Source organism: Gobio gobio, assembly GCF_949357685.1.
Source record: "Gobio gobio genome assembly, chromosome: 2".
Taxonomy (NCBI): Eukaryota; Metazoa; Chordata; class Actinopteri; order Cypriniformes; family Gobionidae; genus Gobio; species Gobio gobio.
In genome coordinates, this window is record NC_137098.1 from 17,462,856 (window position 1) to 17,480,602 (window position 17,747).

General features: G+C 37.9%; 1 protein-coding gene and 1 long non-coding RNA gene across 2 annotated transcripts in view; both read left to right on the plus strand.

The window, feature by feature from the left end:
- The window catches only part of LOC307122625, a 505,212-nt gene that overhangs the window by 256,532 nt on the left and 230,933 nt on the right, over nt 1–17,747 (plus strand). The gene's annotated exons all lie outside the window — the stretch shown is intronic.
- Nucleotides 1–17,747, plus strand: part of LOC307122623 (adhesion G protein-coupled receptor L3) — a 307,023-nt gene that overhangs the window by 198,301 nt on the left and 90,975 nt on the right. Inside the window, exon 7 of the mRNA XM_079810734.1 lies at nt 831–1,016. Within this exon, the coding sequence (XP_079666860.1) occupies nt 831–1,016 (186 nt within the window). The remainder of the gene's footprint in view (nt 1–830; nt 1,017–17,747) is intronic.

Sequence of the window (17,747 nt, forward strand, 5' to 3'; positions counted from 1 at the left end):
TAATAGTAAAATAATAATAATATATATATATATATATATATATATATATATATATATATATATATATATATATATATATATATATAATATATATATATATATATATATATTTAGTAATAGTTTTTTTTTAAGCTGTATTGGGGCTAGTGTTTATCTTAGTGAGTTTTTTATTCCTAAACCTGCGTCCCCCCTTGATGAGTTTACATCCCTGAGACACTTTTATCAAAGATGATTTTCAAGGTATACATAGTATCTCATGCATTTACTGGGAATCAAATGACCCATGACCTTGGTGTTGTTTATCGTCACGCTCTACTGTTTGAGCTACAGGAACACTAACACCTATTCTAACACCTTCAGTTTTGCTGACTGTCAGAAAGCTACATTTCCACGCAGCATAATCATTTTAGTAAATCAATTCATTCAGATGGTTTGTGTAAATGAACCAGATAAAAAACAAACAATAAAGTGTTTTTTTTTTGTAGTGAAGTTTAGTTAAAGGTTATGTATGTGTGCAATTTTTCTTATGTTAAACACTTTCTCTTATGCCAGTTTAATATGCAAAGACAGCTGTAACTAAGCAATTTGTTGGTTGATTCCCCTGAAAAGTTTTACAGTGTGACTGTTTACACACTATCACACACACACACACACACACACACACACACACACACACACACACACACACACACACACACACACACACACACACACACACACACACACACACACACACACACACACACTTACAAACATGCATTCACTCCAGTTTGTGTGATGAGTTTAGACTTAGTGTTCACAGTTTGTGTGTTTGTTTGTGTGTGTTGTAGATCAGAGCAGGTGAGCCTGCTGCTATAATCTCCCGTGAGCTTTCCGAACAGACCAAGGGCCACATGCACGCGGGGGACATAACCTACACCGTACGGGCCATGGGACACCTCATCGACCTGCTGGACATCCAACTTCGGAATCTCACCCCTGGGGGAAAAGACAGTGCTGCCCGGAGCCTCAACAAGGTACTGTGTTTATATAATAAAATAAACTCTTATATCAGTCAAATGTCAAGTCCAGTTTATTTCTATTACGCTTTTCACAAAATACATTGTGAAAGGAAAAAATAAAAAAGGTAATTGTGACTTTTTTTCCTCACATTTTCTTGCAATTGCGAAAAATCTTTTATCTGGCGATTCTGATAAAAAAAAAAAGAATCTCAGAATTGCGAGATAAAAAGTCACAATTACCTTTTTATGTTTTATTCCAAGGCGGAAACAAGCTTCTATAGATTGGAGCTGGGTGATAATATACTTTACATTTAGAGACAAAAATAGCTAGCCTGGATGCCAGCCGAACTTAGCCCACAACATTTGAGGTCGGGAAGATTGGACCAATCAACTTGTCTGGGCGGCCTTTATATGATGATGGACAGGTGATCAACAGTATCATAATCATTCACATCACCAAAAAGCGCTTGGGTTGAATTCGTTCTAATCCTGAACGGAGAAATTGTTTGTATACCACCTTTACTATTTCTCTCAAAAATGATGATCGTGTTGGTAAGTACTCCGTGTATCCTTAAATTCTTTTTACAACACCAGCAAAGATTGTTTACACTCATCTTCTTCTACTTCTTCCAGCGTGCGTGCGGTTGAGTTCTGTTGACAACTATGCGTCGCTCAACATACGTCACTTACTCCGTTGCTCTGATTGGTTGTAGGTCTATCCAATTGAGTGCAGAGGCATTTTCTCTCCTGGTTCGGTTGAAACACGCCCCATAATCACAGCCCAATGGAACAGTATCAGATCAGAAATCAGGCAGTTATGATTCGATATGCTATATTCCGCTCTATGCAATGAAAGTATGTGAGCAAAAAAGTTAGATATATTATTGTGGCGGGCAGCGAGGCTGAGGGACCGTGAGAGCTGCCCGAGGCGGTGGTGCTGGAGCGAGTGAAGATCCGATGGGACAGAGAGCTCGTGTGGGAAGAAGGAGGCGGGAACCGGCGAACAATAAACAATAAACTTTAATCAAACAAACAAAGTGAAAGTAAAAGCGGCAGCCCCTCACGGACGACTGCCGCAGACATACATAAACAAAACCATAAATAAAAATACAAATCATAGTCCAGGCCTGGTCCTCTCTCGTCCTTCACTGTCGTCGCTCCTCCTTTATACTCCCGTCACTCCTCCGCGAGAGACGAGGCCAATGCGGCACGCAGCTGGCGCTCATCATCATAATAATGAGCGCGGCCTCGTCCCGCTCTCACGGTCCCTCAGCCTCGCTGCCCGCCACAATTATGTATATGTATGCTATGTAGCATTACAGCATAATCTAACACAAAAGCTTGTGCTTTCAGTTTGCACGATGATAAATTGCATTTTACATAATTATCTCCAAAAGCAGGTATATCAGTGACAGCCACTATTGACAACACTCAAAGAAATGTGTTGAAATAGCAAGCATATTGAATGCCGGGTTTGGCATGGCAAGAAGCGAGTAAAAAGCACTCTTCCTTTATAATCAAACGCTGTCACTCATCTTAGTTCATTGCGTCTTGCAACATTATCTTATAATAATTGAAGCTGACTGCAGAATCTCTTATAATGTCTACTAGGGGTGGCACGGTTCACAAAACCCACGGATCGGTTCGTATCACTGTTTTAGGGTCACGGTTTTCGGTTCTGTACGGTTCTTGTTGTTGTTTTTTCTTTTAATCGTTAATAATCCAGAAATTTACTTCAGCATATGACATATAGCTTAATTATAAATATTTAAAAAAATCAAGCAATTTTACTGTGTAGTACTGTATATATATCGTGAGTGTACTATATGTATGTGGATAAAGTTGCATTTAATATACAACCTGAATTTTATATACAGAGCTGTGTGATGATACAGTTTTTGCAATGATTAGTCATTAATAAATAGAAATGTTAATTTGGATTCAGCATGAACACTGTTCCAGATTTTTTATTATAGGCTTAACATATGTAATTCAGCTTATAGGAAGAGAAAGTCTGGACAACAATTAAACATTGTTTATTTAGTTTTTATGTGGCATATAGTATTCGATGATAACACAACAATGCACTGCCATTAAACAAAGAGGTTGCTCAGTTTCTTGTATGAAAAAAGTGGAAAATGTGTGTAGTCTTTGAGGTCAGAACATCTGTCCATTCCGGACTGATTATTTCACTGACAAACAAAACTTGAATGGTAATGGTGGAACAGTTAGCCGGTCATTATCACAAAATAAACCCTGACTGGGAGATCGAGGCCCTGGTGCAAAGCTCATTACACGGCTACTTACCAGATAAATAAATAAAGGACATAAAATATTGATTTGAGTTGAAATTATTCTGTTATGTGAGAAGAAAGAGAGCACAGAGTGTGCAGTAGCAATGAACAAAATATCTGCTTCATGTTGGAGTCCTGATCAAATCTGTCAGTGTTTATCTTGTGATAATGAATGTCTGACTCTACATTTATCCTGCTTATTACACGGCTACTTAAAGGTGCACTCAAACATTTTTTTTTCTCATTAGTGAAGGAAGCAACCTAGGTTCTCTTATTTGCAAAACAGCGAAAACATACAAAACTCTAAGGCCGCATTTACATTGCAGGTTTCTTGAATATATCCAATTTTTTTTGACGACCAGCTTACATCTTTTAAAAGTGACCCATATCCGATATCTGCATTTACACTATACACTTGGAGAAACAACCCAAGGTAGACGTCTGACCTGGGAAAGCTTAGGCCGAAAAGGAAGTAAAAATGCAATGGATGCAGATGAAATGATAATTCAAGATCAAAGTTTCTTTGCCCCGAAAGTAGTGCTGGGCGGTATGACAAAAAATGTATATCACGGTATTTTTCTAAATTATATCGGTTTCACGGTATATGACGGTATTTTTTCCCCTATGCATGACAGGGTGTTAATCACATTTTCTACTGATTGAGAGAGGAAATACTGCAGGAGATTGACTAGAATGCCCTGTTTTACTGTCATGACGAGTGAATATTGTAGAAAAATTCCACACTAGAGTTAATAGGTCTACAGGTTTACAATGATGCTGTGGAGAGACAACAACCAATAAAACACAGGCCTGCAACACACTCAGAGTCATACTTACAGACACCTGAATATTAAAAGTTGAGTTGCGGGCACCTTAGGCATTTTAAAAATCTAACCCTATATAACAACAAACTGCCAAAACGAGGAGAAACGCGGATATTTGCAATACATTTAAGAGCACTCTCTGAACGAATCACATCAGTTTAACACAGAAAGAATAAAGCAGTTTCTTTTTGGCCCATTGTTCTTTGAATTGTCAGTTTATTTATTAACTTACATCATTGTCTTTTGAATAATCCATCGTGTCAGCGCGTTCGTGATCCGACATAGGTTATCAGTGTAATCAGTGCATACATTTCATTTTAATAAGACGTGATGAAATATGCGCGCATACACGCTTCTGGTTCATGTATAGAGCAGTAGAGTTTATGAAATATGTCCATAACATTTTTTAACGTGCTCGCTCCGGTCTATATCAGTGATATATGATCCATGTGGTGAGCGTTGTAAAACTCAACGCGGTGCTCCGCGCAGAAAACGCTCTCTCTCGCGCGCCGCGTGTAGTTTGAATTCTCAACTATAATCAAGGGCTGAATCCGACATCGCCCCCATAACCTCAAATATAGCATTATTTGGAGGGGACAGCGCTTTGTAGTGGTGTCCGAAACCTTAGTGGACGTTATTGAGTGCACTCATTCTATCCCATCGCACCACTATAACGAGTGTACAGCCGATGTACACACAACGCTGTCCGACTTCACGCATGTTTTCATTCACTCCTTCAAATAAAGTGATAATTTAGGGAATAGTGAATGAGAGAATAGGATTCAGCCACAGGCTGTAATGCGATTTCAACTGTGCTCTGACTGCTCTTTCTACAGTGCATCAATGAAATGGGTCCCCTCTCAAACAATGTACCAATACATATACCGGTACTGCGGTATCATCAAAATTCATATCATAAAATAAATAAATACCGGTATTCGGTATGAACCGGTATACCGCCGAGCACTACCCGAAAGCTTAAAAGACTAAACTTCAGCACAACTCCACTGGGTTGAGCCTTAGTCCTCCATTGCGCCATTTAAAAGAGTCATGTGATCCCGTTTACCATCCACCTGAGGTGACGTCATTCGCCACTGTCGCTTTTTCAAGGACGTACGACTCGCATTGACGGGAATATCCGATCTGTCCGCTTACATGTCAGATGTCACATATCCAATTCGTATCAGATTTATTTCCATTATTTTTAATAATCTTCTGTTAATACTAAAGCCCATGTAAAGTACTTGATTATAATTTTAACTGTAGTGTGTTATTATTTTAAATGTATTCAATTGCAACTATATTTAAATAACAAATATATTTAAATACATAAGTTTCACTAGAAATTCAATTAAAATATGTAGATTTTTGTCAGTACATTCAGCAGTACACTTGAACCCTTTTTCAAAGACCATGGTAATAATTATGAAATTACATAAAATTATTAACTTAAGTCGTACTTAAGTGGGTCAAAACACTCTTTTAAAGTATGCTAAAGTGTACTTTTTCATAAGGCTGCAGTGACAGCCTTCCTCAGACATTAGCCTCATTCATGAGCACGAGCAGAACCATTTCTGTGTAATCTGTGCATAAGACCATTCTTACATGAATTGTCGCAGTGAATTGAATACCAATTGAGAGCCGACGTCACAGTTATGTCACTTGCAGCTATGCGCCCCTTGTAGTGGAAGGAAAAATAGTGGAGCAAAATCCCCATAATAAGAGAAAGAATGTCTTCTTGTGCATTTGGATATCAGAATTGGAATGCCAGAAGATAGTCTTCATAGTCTTCTGTCGTAGAAGATGCCCTTTGAATCTAAACGTGTATGGTTCCAAGCCACAGACTGGCTTGATGGAACCTGTGGCAATTAGTGTACCATTAAAGCATGACTTTTGTGTAAACAATAGGTCTACACAGTTATGTAACTTTATTTTAAAAAGTGGGTGGGACAGGAGTGTGTGTGTGTGTATTTAACACAAATTAACACAACTGGATATGTTTCATTTGTAATAGGAATGTCTGTGTAGCGAGATGTTTCAAAAAAGTGGTGGGGACATGTCCCACCCACAAGTTACGACTATGGGTCTACATAATATTCACATATGCAGTTCATAGGGGACATAATGTAATATAACATTTTTATATCACAATTCTGACTTTTTTCTCACAATCGCGAGTTTATATCTCCCAGTTTGGACCTTACAACTTTATAGTTGTAAGGGGTTATTTCACAATTTCGAGGGGGAAAGTCAGAATTTCAGCATTTAAACTAGCAAGGGAAAAAGACAGAATAGCAAGTTTATATCTTGCAATTCTGATTTTTACACTCAGAAATGTGAGATATGAACTCGGAAATATGTTTTTATTATGTTATTTTTTTAATTCTGTGGCTTACATAGACCGCTACTGCAAAGCTATTCTTTTCTGACACCAGGTAGGCTCCGCCCACAAAAAACAACCTCACTGTTTGCAAAGACCTTAATGATGTTAGCATGTTGCTAAGCTAATGACACAATGCACTTAGCAAATACTACCTAAAAATGTCTCTTTTAATCAATCATTTACATAATTTAATGAAAATCCATGTGTTCTCAAGCATATCCAGCTGAAGTGCTGCTAACTTAGCGGAATATCCTTGAAAACTCCTCTTTCAAAGACTCAATGCCATGAGTATCACAAGCATTGTCAAACACAGTACATTTCTCTTCCTCAGAAATCCACATTGTATCAACCTTACGGCTGTCACTTTTGTGAAAAAATCTGGTTCGATTTTTGAGACATAAGTGTTCATTGAATCGATTGTAAAATCGATTTTCCATGTCTAAAGACGTTTCCATTTTCAACGCCAAATATAGGCCAATCCACGGACAACTAAAAGGCATTAGGACGAACGTAAAGAGGGCGCTTGAGACGCACAAGTCAGCAATATTTCTGATGATTTATTGGCATGAAGTTTCGTGCACAATGAAAAACAGGAGTGCAACATTCTCGAAAAACAATAAGCAGAGTGGACTGCCATAATATCAATGAAAAACATTACTGCATGCTTCAACATGGCTGTGTTTACGATTATAAATGTCATGTGTAGCCCATGAAAAGAGGTTGAAAATAAAACTTAAAATTCACTGAAGGACTAGCCTTGTCTGGCTATCACCAGACCAAGCTCAATTTAAGATTGAACATTGGCCTGGGGAGTCTACTATGTATTTTCTACTGCACAAGAGGCGTGATAAACGAGTATAATTCAAATGACTCTGTACGCAATTGGATAGTCCTTCAACCAATCAGGCCACAAGAGGCGTGATCAATGGGCAACGACCCATCGCTTCTCTATCCGTCATCATGTTCTGTGATTGGTTCCCGCAAAAGTGTAACAGAAGCATTAGAAATGAATGTACAGGTTTCCAGACTGAGTTGCAGGGCGAAATCAAATCGCCGGCAGATCAGGCTGGGTTTACCCAGTCTAGGACTAGCCTACATTGAATGTGAAGTTCATGCAGGATAAACACGAAGGGCCACTACATTCTCCAAATCAGACAGTGGACTAGAAGCACCTGTTGCAGTCTACAACAGCGCTGCATTTATTATTTAGGCTATTCAAAAATCTCCAAAATTATTTCACGTAATGATTCATTTCATTATAGACAACTGTTCAAAAATGAAACTTTAAATGGACTTACTTGAGAACAGGCCATGTGTTTTTTTAATTGAACGTAAACGAAACTTAGGCTAGGCAGGTGTATAATGAAACGTGCAAATAAGGCTATTACAAATTATTGGACAGGAAACATGTCGATCAACATGTTCGGGGTCCAGAGCAGAGCGTTTTTTATTCACTATATGTCCAGCTGTTGAGAAGACGCGCTCCGACCGCACTGATGTCCCAGGGACACTCAGTTACTTCATTGCCAGCTGCGCAAGGTGGGGGTATTTTAGCTTTCGCAACACCTCCTAAACTGCAAAAAATGCTTTTCTTACTTAGTATTTTTGTCTTGTTTTCAGTCCAAATATCTAAAAAATCTTACATTAAGAAGCATTTACTAGACAAGCAAAAGTTCTTGTCTTGTTTTGGGGGAAAATAACTTAAAATAAGCAAAATAATCTGCCAATGGCAATTTTGCCAATTCTGCCAATTTTGCTTATTTTAAGCAAAAACTCCCTTATTTTTTTAGTTATTTTCCCCCAAAACAAGACAAAAACTTTTGCTTGTCTAGTAAATGCTTCTTAATGTAAGATTTTTTAGATATTTGGACTGAAAACAAGACAAAAATACTAAGTAAGAAAAGCATTTTTTGCAGTGTACACTTTCGGAATTCTTTATTTTTATTAGTGTAAATTAATAGTGTACATATTTGGTTAAAATTGATTTCAATCATAAAGTGACAGCCCTAATCAACCTGGTAACTTTTATATTGCATCCAGGTGAAGGAAAAGTTTACCTTAAATAAAATGTGTAAAAGCCTGCCAATCAGATTAGAGATTATGATTTTGTACATTTTGTTAATTATTTAACATGCAAAATGCATCAAACGGCTCATAGATGTGCCCCCTGAGGCTGAAAGTCTAACTAGTTTGACGTATCTGGACTGCATTTGACATCATGACACATAGTCTAGACCAGTTTAGACGTGATACTGAGGCAGTGTCTGACAATGATTTGGAAAAGCCGATCATTACTTATTATTATTATGTTTTACTTTACCAGAAGACAAAGAAAAAAACTGAAATTGACAGAAAGAGTGCGAGAGATAAAGCGTGAGCGAGAAACTTCCTCTTTGATGCAGTCAGTATGGAGAGCAGGAGGAGGAGAGCAGTGGGTGTTTTTTTAATGATGTCCGTGTTTGTCAGGATGAATGATCCCCTGTGTTTCTCCTCGCAGTCAGCCGTCTGTTTAAAAATAGGTTTTACTTGGGTGAAGAAAAACTTCACCATCCTGAGGCTCTTAACGCTCTGAGGACATTATACGGCATGAATAATCACCGGCGTTATTAAAGTTTCTGTGGAGTTTAAGAGGTCCGCTTTGATGTTATTTTCTTTAGACCTGCGTATAGTTTGTCGTCACAAGCGGTCGACTAGATCAGACACTCAGAGCAAACCCATTTTATTAAGACATTGTGTACGTGTAGGTGTGTATTAATATTACACAGCGTCCAAAATGAATAATCCTAGTAACCAAGTGGCAATAAAATTTTGCTTCAAAGAGCCTATAGTAACTTTAGGAATTGCAACGTTTAGGATTTAATGGATTAATTTGTTGTTTTTAGTATTATTTATATACTATAATAACTTTTATATTTATATTTGCAGTTTTTACTTCAGGTAATTTTTTTGTACATTTTTATTTATTTATGTATTTATTTTTTTCATTTAGCTTTAATCACGTTTTATTTCAATTTTAATTTAATTGAAAATGTAGATTGGAAACTATAACTGAAATCATATTTAATAGTAATTATAATATTTATATATTTAATAGGGCTGTTGATTTAATGCGTTAATTAGATTAATTAGTTACGGTAAAAAATAACGTGTTAAAATTATTAACACATTTAAAGAACTTGCCCCGCCCCATTCCTACTTAGGTCATCTTACATTTCATACAGTTGATTGCAGCAACAACTCACCGTGTGATGAAGCCTATAGAATGCCGTCAGAATGTCAATTGGGGGAAAACGTCTTTACACTGGACACGTTTGTTGTGGTCCGTGTCAGAACGCGAATGCGCGATTGTTCCCGCCGGTGCCATGCGCGAATACACATATACATGCAGGCTTACTCTCGCTTGTATCCAAGGTAAATCATCAACACTATCATCCCTTACATGTGTTTTATTGAACTAAATACATTACACTAAATACGTCATCTGATAAAACGCATGCGCAGGTTGCTTTTCTTGCGCACCCGAGTGTTGCTTTCACATTCAGAGTTCGAGTGCAAGTTTTGCAACTGAATCAGAATTCAGTCTCAAATTCAGTTCCCCTAAACTCAGCTCACCCGGGTCCGCACGACAGCTTTCACATTACCAATGTTTCATGTGAACAGTGCCCCGTTTCCAACAAAACTGCCAGTGTTAAAAAGCCCTCACATTTACATCATGATATACAGTATAAGCAATATCACACAAGTTCTGTTTTTCTTGTTGTTGTCCAGAATAGCACGAGATGACTGCAAATGTGATACTGATCTTATACAACAGCTTAATAAAATAAATACGTTAATATTGTGTTGTTTTAGACACAATGTTGTCTGTTTTGCTCAGTTTTGCCAATTATTTTTGCAGAGCTTTGTCGGGTGAACCAATGATTCAATGGACCATAAAGAGAACCATTTACATAACTCCTGAACAATGTTGGGAAAATTACTGAAAATTAGTAATTAGTTACAGTTACTTCTCTTAAAAGTAATTTAATTTCTTTACCCTTTACTGTATATCAAAAGTAATTAGTTACTAGGGAAAGTAACTTTTAAGTTACTTTTATGTCTGCTTTTTAAATGTATATATGAACAGTAGCCTACTGAACAGTCAAATGTAATCCAACATTTCAGGCGAAAAACAAAATGGACAAGTGTAAATGCATCTGGTTGTTTAAACCACATATGTAAATTTTACTCCTGGAAAATTGTTAAAAAATAAACGTGTGAGAGCGTGTTACAGGCTATATATGACATGTTGAACCCAATTAGGACTGCGCTACTGCAACACGCATCGCCGCAAATGAGTAGCAAGCCAACACGCAAACTGCCACAAGTCTCAGATGCTCAAAAACACAATCATCTCTAGGCCTGTCACGATAACAAATTTTGCTGGACGATAAATTGGCCAAGAAATTATTGCGATAAACGTTAATATTGTCGTAGACCATTTTCATCTAAAATAATGATAATGGCATAGTAATGCAGGTACACCTTTTCAAAGATCAATAAACTTTTATTTCTAAAGACTATTTAACACTGAAAATGGAAAGCATTTTAAATATCCACAATAAATGAACAAAACAACCAAAACAAAAAAAGCAATAGACTCTCAGTCTGTTAACAAAAAAATGCTCTTGAATAAACAGCTGGAAAACTGCAACGGATGATTGTGTTTTAAATAGTGCTGGGAATCGATAAAAAAAACTAATTCATCACATTTTTTTCTGTAATTAATCACGATTAATACGTTTTTAATGTTTTGATATTGTAATCATTTCAGTTACTTTCCAAATTAATGTATAAACAATTTATTGACAGCATATTTTAAATATGTGTTGCATTGTCATGTTTTTATGAATGAAGGCCATATCACTGATGTCTCTATGAAACATTAATGACGTTACATTACAGTATAACTGAAAGCTTCCAATTTCAACATTTATTAGGCTTTAAAAAAAACAACTTTTAATTTAAGTGAACTTAAAACAATCTTTACATAACCCCATTATAATAAATGTTATATTTACCTGTGGCCTTCCCTGTTAAGACATATACAGAAATGTAATAGTTATCAAACACCTTTCTTAACTGCATAAATAATAAATGAAATATAAATTAATCATCATTAAAGCTACAATTTTCTCTGTTCCCGTTGTTCTTTGATGAACATTAATGACAGGCATCATCAGTGCTCCTGTCACTTTAAGAACAGCCGCTACCGAACATGACACGGATCTCACGCGCTGTCCCGCGCATCTCATTTCCTCGCAACTCTTTAAGTTCATTTAAGATGTTATTTAACTAATTTAAGACTCCTAATATGAGAATACTCAAAATTCTCTGTGTTGTTGTTATTGTTTGTTCATGAGCAAAAGAGAACTCGATGTGAGCAGGAGACTGACGCAAGTCTGTTTGTGCTTCGAGTGTGTGTGTGTGTGTGTGTGTGTCACACACACACACTTAATCGAGTGTCCCTCGATTAGCTGAGATGAGACGCAGCCACACAGACAGGACATTGACATACAGCGCGTTCTCTTGTGTCTTGTCGCGCTTAGAAGGATTTACATGTATAAGAGCGTGATCATATAATGTAACGCTCGGCAAAAATGGATATAAATACGGACGCTGGAAATTATCGTGGCGGGAAAAATTATCGAGCTCATTTTTTTTATCGTGCGATTCATTGATTTATTGACTATCGCGACTAGCCTGGATGCCAGCCGAATTTAGCCCCGCCCACAAAATGTTTTGCTCGGGCAATTCGGTCTGGACTCGCTCCATAGAAGAGGAATTATGCCCGAACAGAAACTGTTCGGACCAATGAAATTGTCAGGGCGGGCTTTAGACGATGATGGACAGATGATCAACAGTAACGTAATCATCCACGTCATCGAAGGCTCTTGGGTTGAATTTGCTCTTATCCTAAACGGAGAACTTGTTCGTATATGCGTTCACCTTTACTATTTCTCTCAGAAATGATGATCGTGTTGGTAAGTACTCTGTGTATCCTTAAATTATTTTATTACTGCCAAAGATCGTTTACACTCATGTTTTTCTTGTAACGTTACTTAATCATGCGTGCGTGCAGACAGGGTTTCCAAGTGTTTTTGCAATGTCGCGCACAATTGCTACTCAAAACGTTTGGTTGGCAAAATATGTTATTTTGGCAAGGTTGCCTGCTAAAATTCGCATTCCTGGGTTTATATAATCACATAATTGGGGTCGCTTCAACCCGCGGACATGGAGAAAAACACGGACTTGGTAACAGTGCAGTTGAGTTCTGTTGACATTTGACAACTAACGTTACGCGTCGCTCCGTTGCTCTGATTGGTTGTGGGTCTATCCAATTGAGGTCTTTCCTGGCTCGGTTGAAACACGCCCCATAATCAAAGCTCAATGGAGCGGTACCAGACTCAAATTCTGACAAGAATTGAGTATGGCCACGCCAGGCTATATCGCGACATCATCTCCATTAAAACTAATGAGACTAAATGATCTCACCAGTGCTTAGGTCGCTCTTTCTCATATTGCGGTCTTTGATCTTGAAATGAGCTGATGATAAATAAAATGCAGCTCATATCTGTTGCTTTCGTTGACGTGAACTCCGTTAAAGGTGCCTATGGCGCAGGAATTTAAGATTGGATTTATATTCATTTGCGGAGAGGTGTAAGACAACCTGCATGTTTTAAAAAAAAAATCTATCTATTTGTTTTGATTGTGTAGCCTGTTTATTTTGCAAGCGCCTATAACACGCACTATATATAACACGCTCACACGTTTATTTTTTTACATTTTGGGATGAGTAAAATTGACATGTGGTTTCAACAACCAGATGCATTTACACTTGTCCAGTTTCGTTTGGAATGCTTCTAATGAACACCTCCTGAAGAGGTTTGAGTGATCAGATTTAAATTGCCTCGAAAGTGTTTTGGAGGGCATTTACACCTGGGGCCAGATTTACTAAACAGGGCAAATCAGCATGAGAGCGCAATCCCATAAAAGCACGGATGGGAGCGGAAAGTTCTATGCGTGATTTAGTGACATTGCGCACATTGAATAACACAGACGCAGCAGGATCATTTCCATAATGGCAATTCCATAAATAACAGTAGCCTACATTGACCAGCGCAAATCTTAAAGGGATACTTCAGCGATTTAGCATTAATCTTTGTATCAGTAGAAACCCGGTAGTATATTCAAATTATCGTACTTTCCCCCCTCATGTCCCCCTGAGACGAGAGAATTATGCATTTTATTTCTGGAAAAAAATCCTCTGATGACGCAAATATCTACATTTTGCGTCATCTGAGGATTTTTTGGCCAGAGGTTATAGACTACAGCCAGTAGAAGGAGCTAGTTCCGCATGTTTTCAACCCGCCCACAGCGGAGGGATCTCACTCACAGAATGTAAATGTGCACGCCCACTGCTGCTCGGGGCATTAATAACGCAGTGGTACGGAGCAAAGTGAGTGTTTCAACTTTTCAATGAATTCCTATGAAAGTTAAGCTTCCATAGGTGTCGAGAATGACTGCCGCGCTTACCTCAGCTCTGCTCAGCTCTTCGCTCTTGTGATGAATGTAATCTGACTCCTGCTGCGTCTGTGCCTGACTTTTATTCGGCTCACTCACACTTTATTGAAAAGACACTTAATTTTTAATTAATTAAGTTTTTAATTGTAGTGTCTTTTCTCTAACTGAACAAAATTATTTTATTACTATGAATATCAAAACGACGTTGGGGGCGGTGCCATGGTGGGCAAGTGATAACTAGTAGCCGTGGCTTTGGGAGTGGCCTCGTAGGGCAGCGAAGCAAGTGCATTCTGGGAGTTGTTGTCTTTCATCCACATGAGAGAAAAATACATTTTCTGTCTTTTCTAGAAGGCACCAAATTCAAAAATATTTCCACATTTCTACTACATAAATGACCCAGTTTAAATACACATTCATCTACCCAGCGCTGAAGTACCCCTTTAAGGCGGGTGTACACTGCGGGAGGTCGTGAGATATTGCACACGGTACGAGTCAGTTAACTGGATAATCGCGTCAACGCAGCTGGTACATGGCACACACTATGCACAGCAACCCGGAAGCAATCACGTGAGTTTTCGCGCTAAACATAGATGGTGCGTCTCCGTCAGCTCCCTATTCAGTAGTCAGGGCACTGATCAGGGAGTGAGCCCATTGACTGATTACCTGCTCAGTGCCCTGACTACTGAACTAGGGAGCTGATCGTGACGCACCCAATGACTGGAGCCTTCAATGTTGCAGCTGTAGCTTCGGAAAGGAAAAAGAAATAAAAAAATATTTGTGTGCAAATGATTTGTTGAAAAGCAGAGAACAGCAGCCATTCCTTTCAACAGAAACAACCAGAAAGAGAGGGAAAGTGCGTGCGCGCCTGTGTTAGAGAGACAGTGTATGCGCATGCTGTATGGTTGCAGCTATAGCTTAATAATACTCATAGATTTAGCCTATGTGACGTGGTTGTGTATGATTTGACAATAGGGAACAGCCCTATCACTGTTGAAAATTGGGCTGACTCCCCGAACTTTTTAAACATGTTATGATCATAGACAGTAAAAGAAATGGACAGAGCGACTCCATAGACTTCAACGGAGATAATTGAAGTCAGATAGAAGCACTCACTTCCTGATGGCTGAGCGTACTGCGCAGCCTCAGACTGAGCTTGACGACGTAGATGTGACGCGAGCAACCTGTCCGACAGTGGCAAGTCTTCTAGTAGTTGTGCAAAGTGAAATCTGAATCACCGAATCTTGCAGAGACAGAGAGGGTGAGCAGGAGCAACTTTTGATGAATGAAGCAGGATCTGCAACATCTCTATCTGCGTTTATGCCTCCACGTCCCCCCGATTGCCTCATAGACAGTAAAAGATTGCCTACGAGCTTCTCCTCGGGTCTATACGGTAATTTGCTCACCAGAGCGAGACAGTCGCGTGGTTATGACGCAATCGTTAGCCTATATTTTACAAAAACAGCTTAACGGGGCGATAGTGTAAGATACAAGCCTTTTATACATTGTCGTGTTTGTTTAGAAATAAACAATGGACGAATGAAGTCTTTAAACGCCTCAGGTGTAAAGATATTCACTGTCAAAGTGAGGCCAAAATGAATGGGAGTCAATGGGATGCTAACAGCAGGTGATGGCTTGGTTAGCAATGGCCGCGCCTATGGAAGGTACGCTTTCCGGGAGCTGGATTACCCCCTTGGTTATGATCGGGAGGTCGTGATGTGCTCGTCTCGTCTCGTCTCGTAATTCTTCTTACACAAAGACCATACAAGCATCAACGATTTCCACGCGAGTGAAAAAAAACGTCTGCGAACTCATACGGCAGCAAAAATCGGCTTTAGTAATTCACCTTGCGTGATTCATTTAAATACTCTCCTCCCATAAATTTTGCTCATGAAAGGGAAACTCCTACAAATGCAAATGCAATAAGGTCAGCTGCAAAAATAACTGTCCACGCCTTTTCAGCACAAATTTTTCTCTGCCTGTCTTTAGTAAATCCTGACAGTAGTTTTTTAACACCAAAAGAGGGTTTGCCCTGGCGCAAGCTGTTAGTAAATCTGGCCCCTGGTTTTATCCGATCAGAGTGTAAACAGACCCCTATTCTCAGAACTGCCATTGGTTTCTGTAGAATAACATAATTATAATTCAAATGTATGCCTTTTGCAAACACTTTTATCCAAAGTGACTTCAATGCACTCATGGTAAACATTGATCAGGTCATGCATTTTCTGGGAATCAAACCCATGACCTTGGTGGTTCTAGTGGCGGGCTCTGCTGTCTGCGCTACAGGAACGCTCAAAATTAATTAACTTGGCTTTTAAGGCTGTAATTTTCAGATTGGGAAGCCTAACCGTGGAACACAAACACCTGTTTTCACACATCTTCTGCAAAATTCACACTTAGTTTCCACCCACATTTCTGCAAACTTCACTTTCCACCGCAGCAGTGATCAGTGAGCGTCACACTCACACTTTTTGATGGAGGCGTCACACTCCCATCGCCTTTTTGCTAATTAATCTAAGCGGCACTTTTAAACCGAATCTGCCTTTGAATTTCACAGCTGGTTGACTAAAGCTGCTGTGAAGGCAGAGGTAAATCTTCAGACTCAACCAACATCTGCTTTAATACAGAGATCACTGATTTAAAACATATAAACTCTGTTGCTGGCAACTTCGTCTTAAAAAATCCAAATGCACTACATTAACAGCGGCTTGTGCGAAATAGTAAACTAGTGATCACAAAAGCACACCAGAGACTTAGCTAACAATATGATACTCTAATAAAATATAGCCCAAACAAACAAATATGAAATTGCACCGTTTTAAATACTGTTTTTTATTTATCATTTTCGGTGAGTTCAGTGTTAATTTAGTATTATTTAAGTACTATTACAGTGTTTATTTTTTGAATGAGCTTTATTTTCATTTTAATTCTAGTTTGTTTTGATCCTTTTGTTGTGTTATGGTTATTTATATTTTAATTTAGCGTTTATTTTAACGTAATTTTAGTACTTAAACTTTTACGTTTTAGTTACATGGAATGACCCTATGTTGAAATCCGTGATATTTTTATATTATTTATACTAATATAGGGTTTATCAATATTTTGTATTTTCAGTTTTCATTTTTATTTTACTTTAAGTTTTAGTATTTTTTTTATTTTTATGAGTTTGTCATTTTTGTATAATTTTTTTAATTTGTTAATTTATTTTTATTTCAGTTTTTTAGTATTAGTATTTTTTTTGTGGATTACTTTGTTAGTAATACTTGTACTTCAATTTATTTAATTATTTCGGTTTGTTACCAAGGCAACATTTAATTGTATTTTTTTATCTAATATTTCAGATTTATTTCAAAATGATTTTTCATAGTTTGAGTTAACAATAACAACACTGATTGAAATGACACATAGTACGTGTATTTATAATTTTTCTCTATGTTCAAAATAGCATACTAACAAACTACTCTTGCTATTTCTGCTGTATATTGTATATGTAAGCAATTCAAATTATGCCAACAATTTTTTTTAACTACTACATTTGTGAAACGACTCTGCAATGCTTTTTGACCTTTTTCATGCGACACACAACTTTGTTTGTCCTGCCAAAAAGAAAAATGTATTTCCAAAATGCTAACTGGATGTCACTCGCTGGATTAATTAGCATATGAAAGCATGGCAGGCAGGTGTT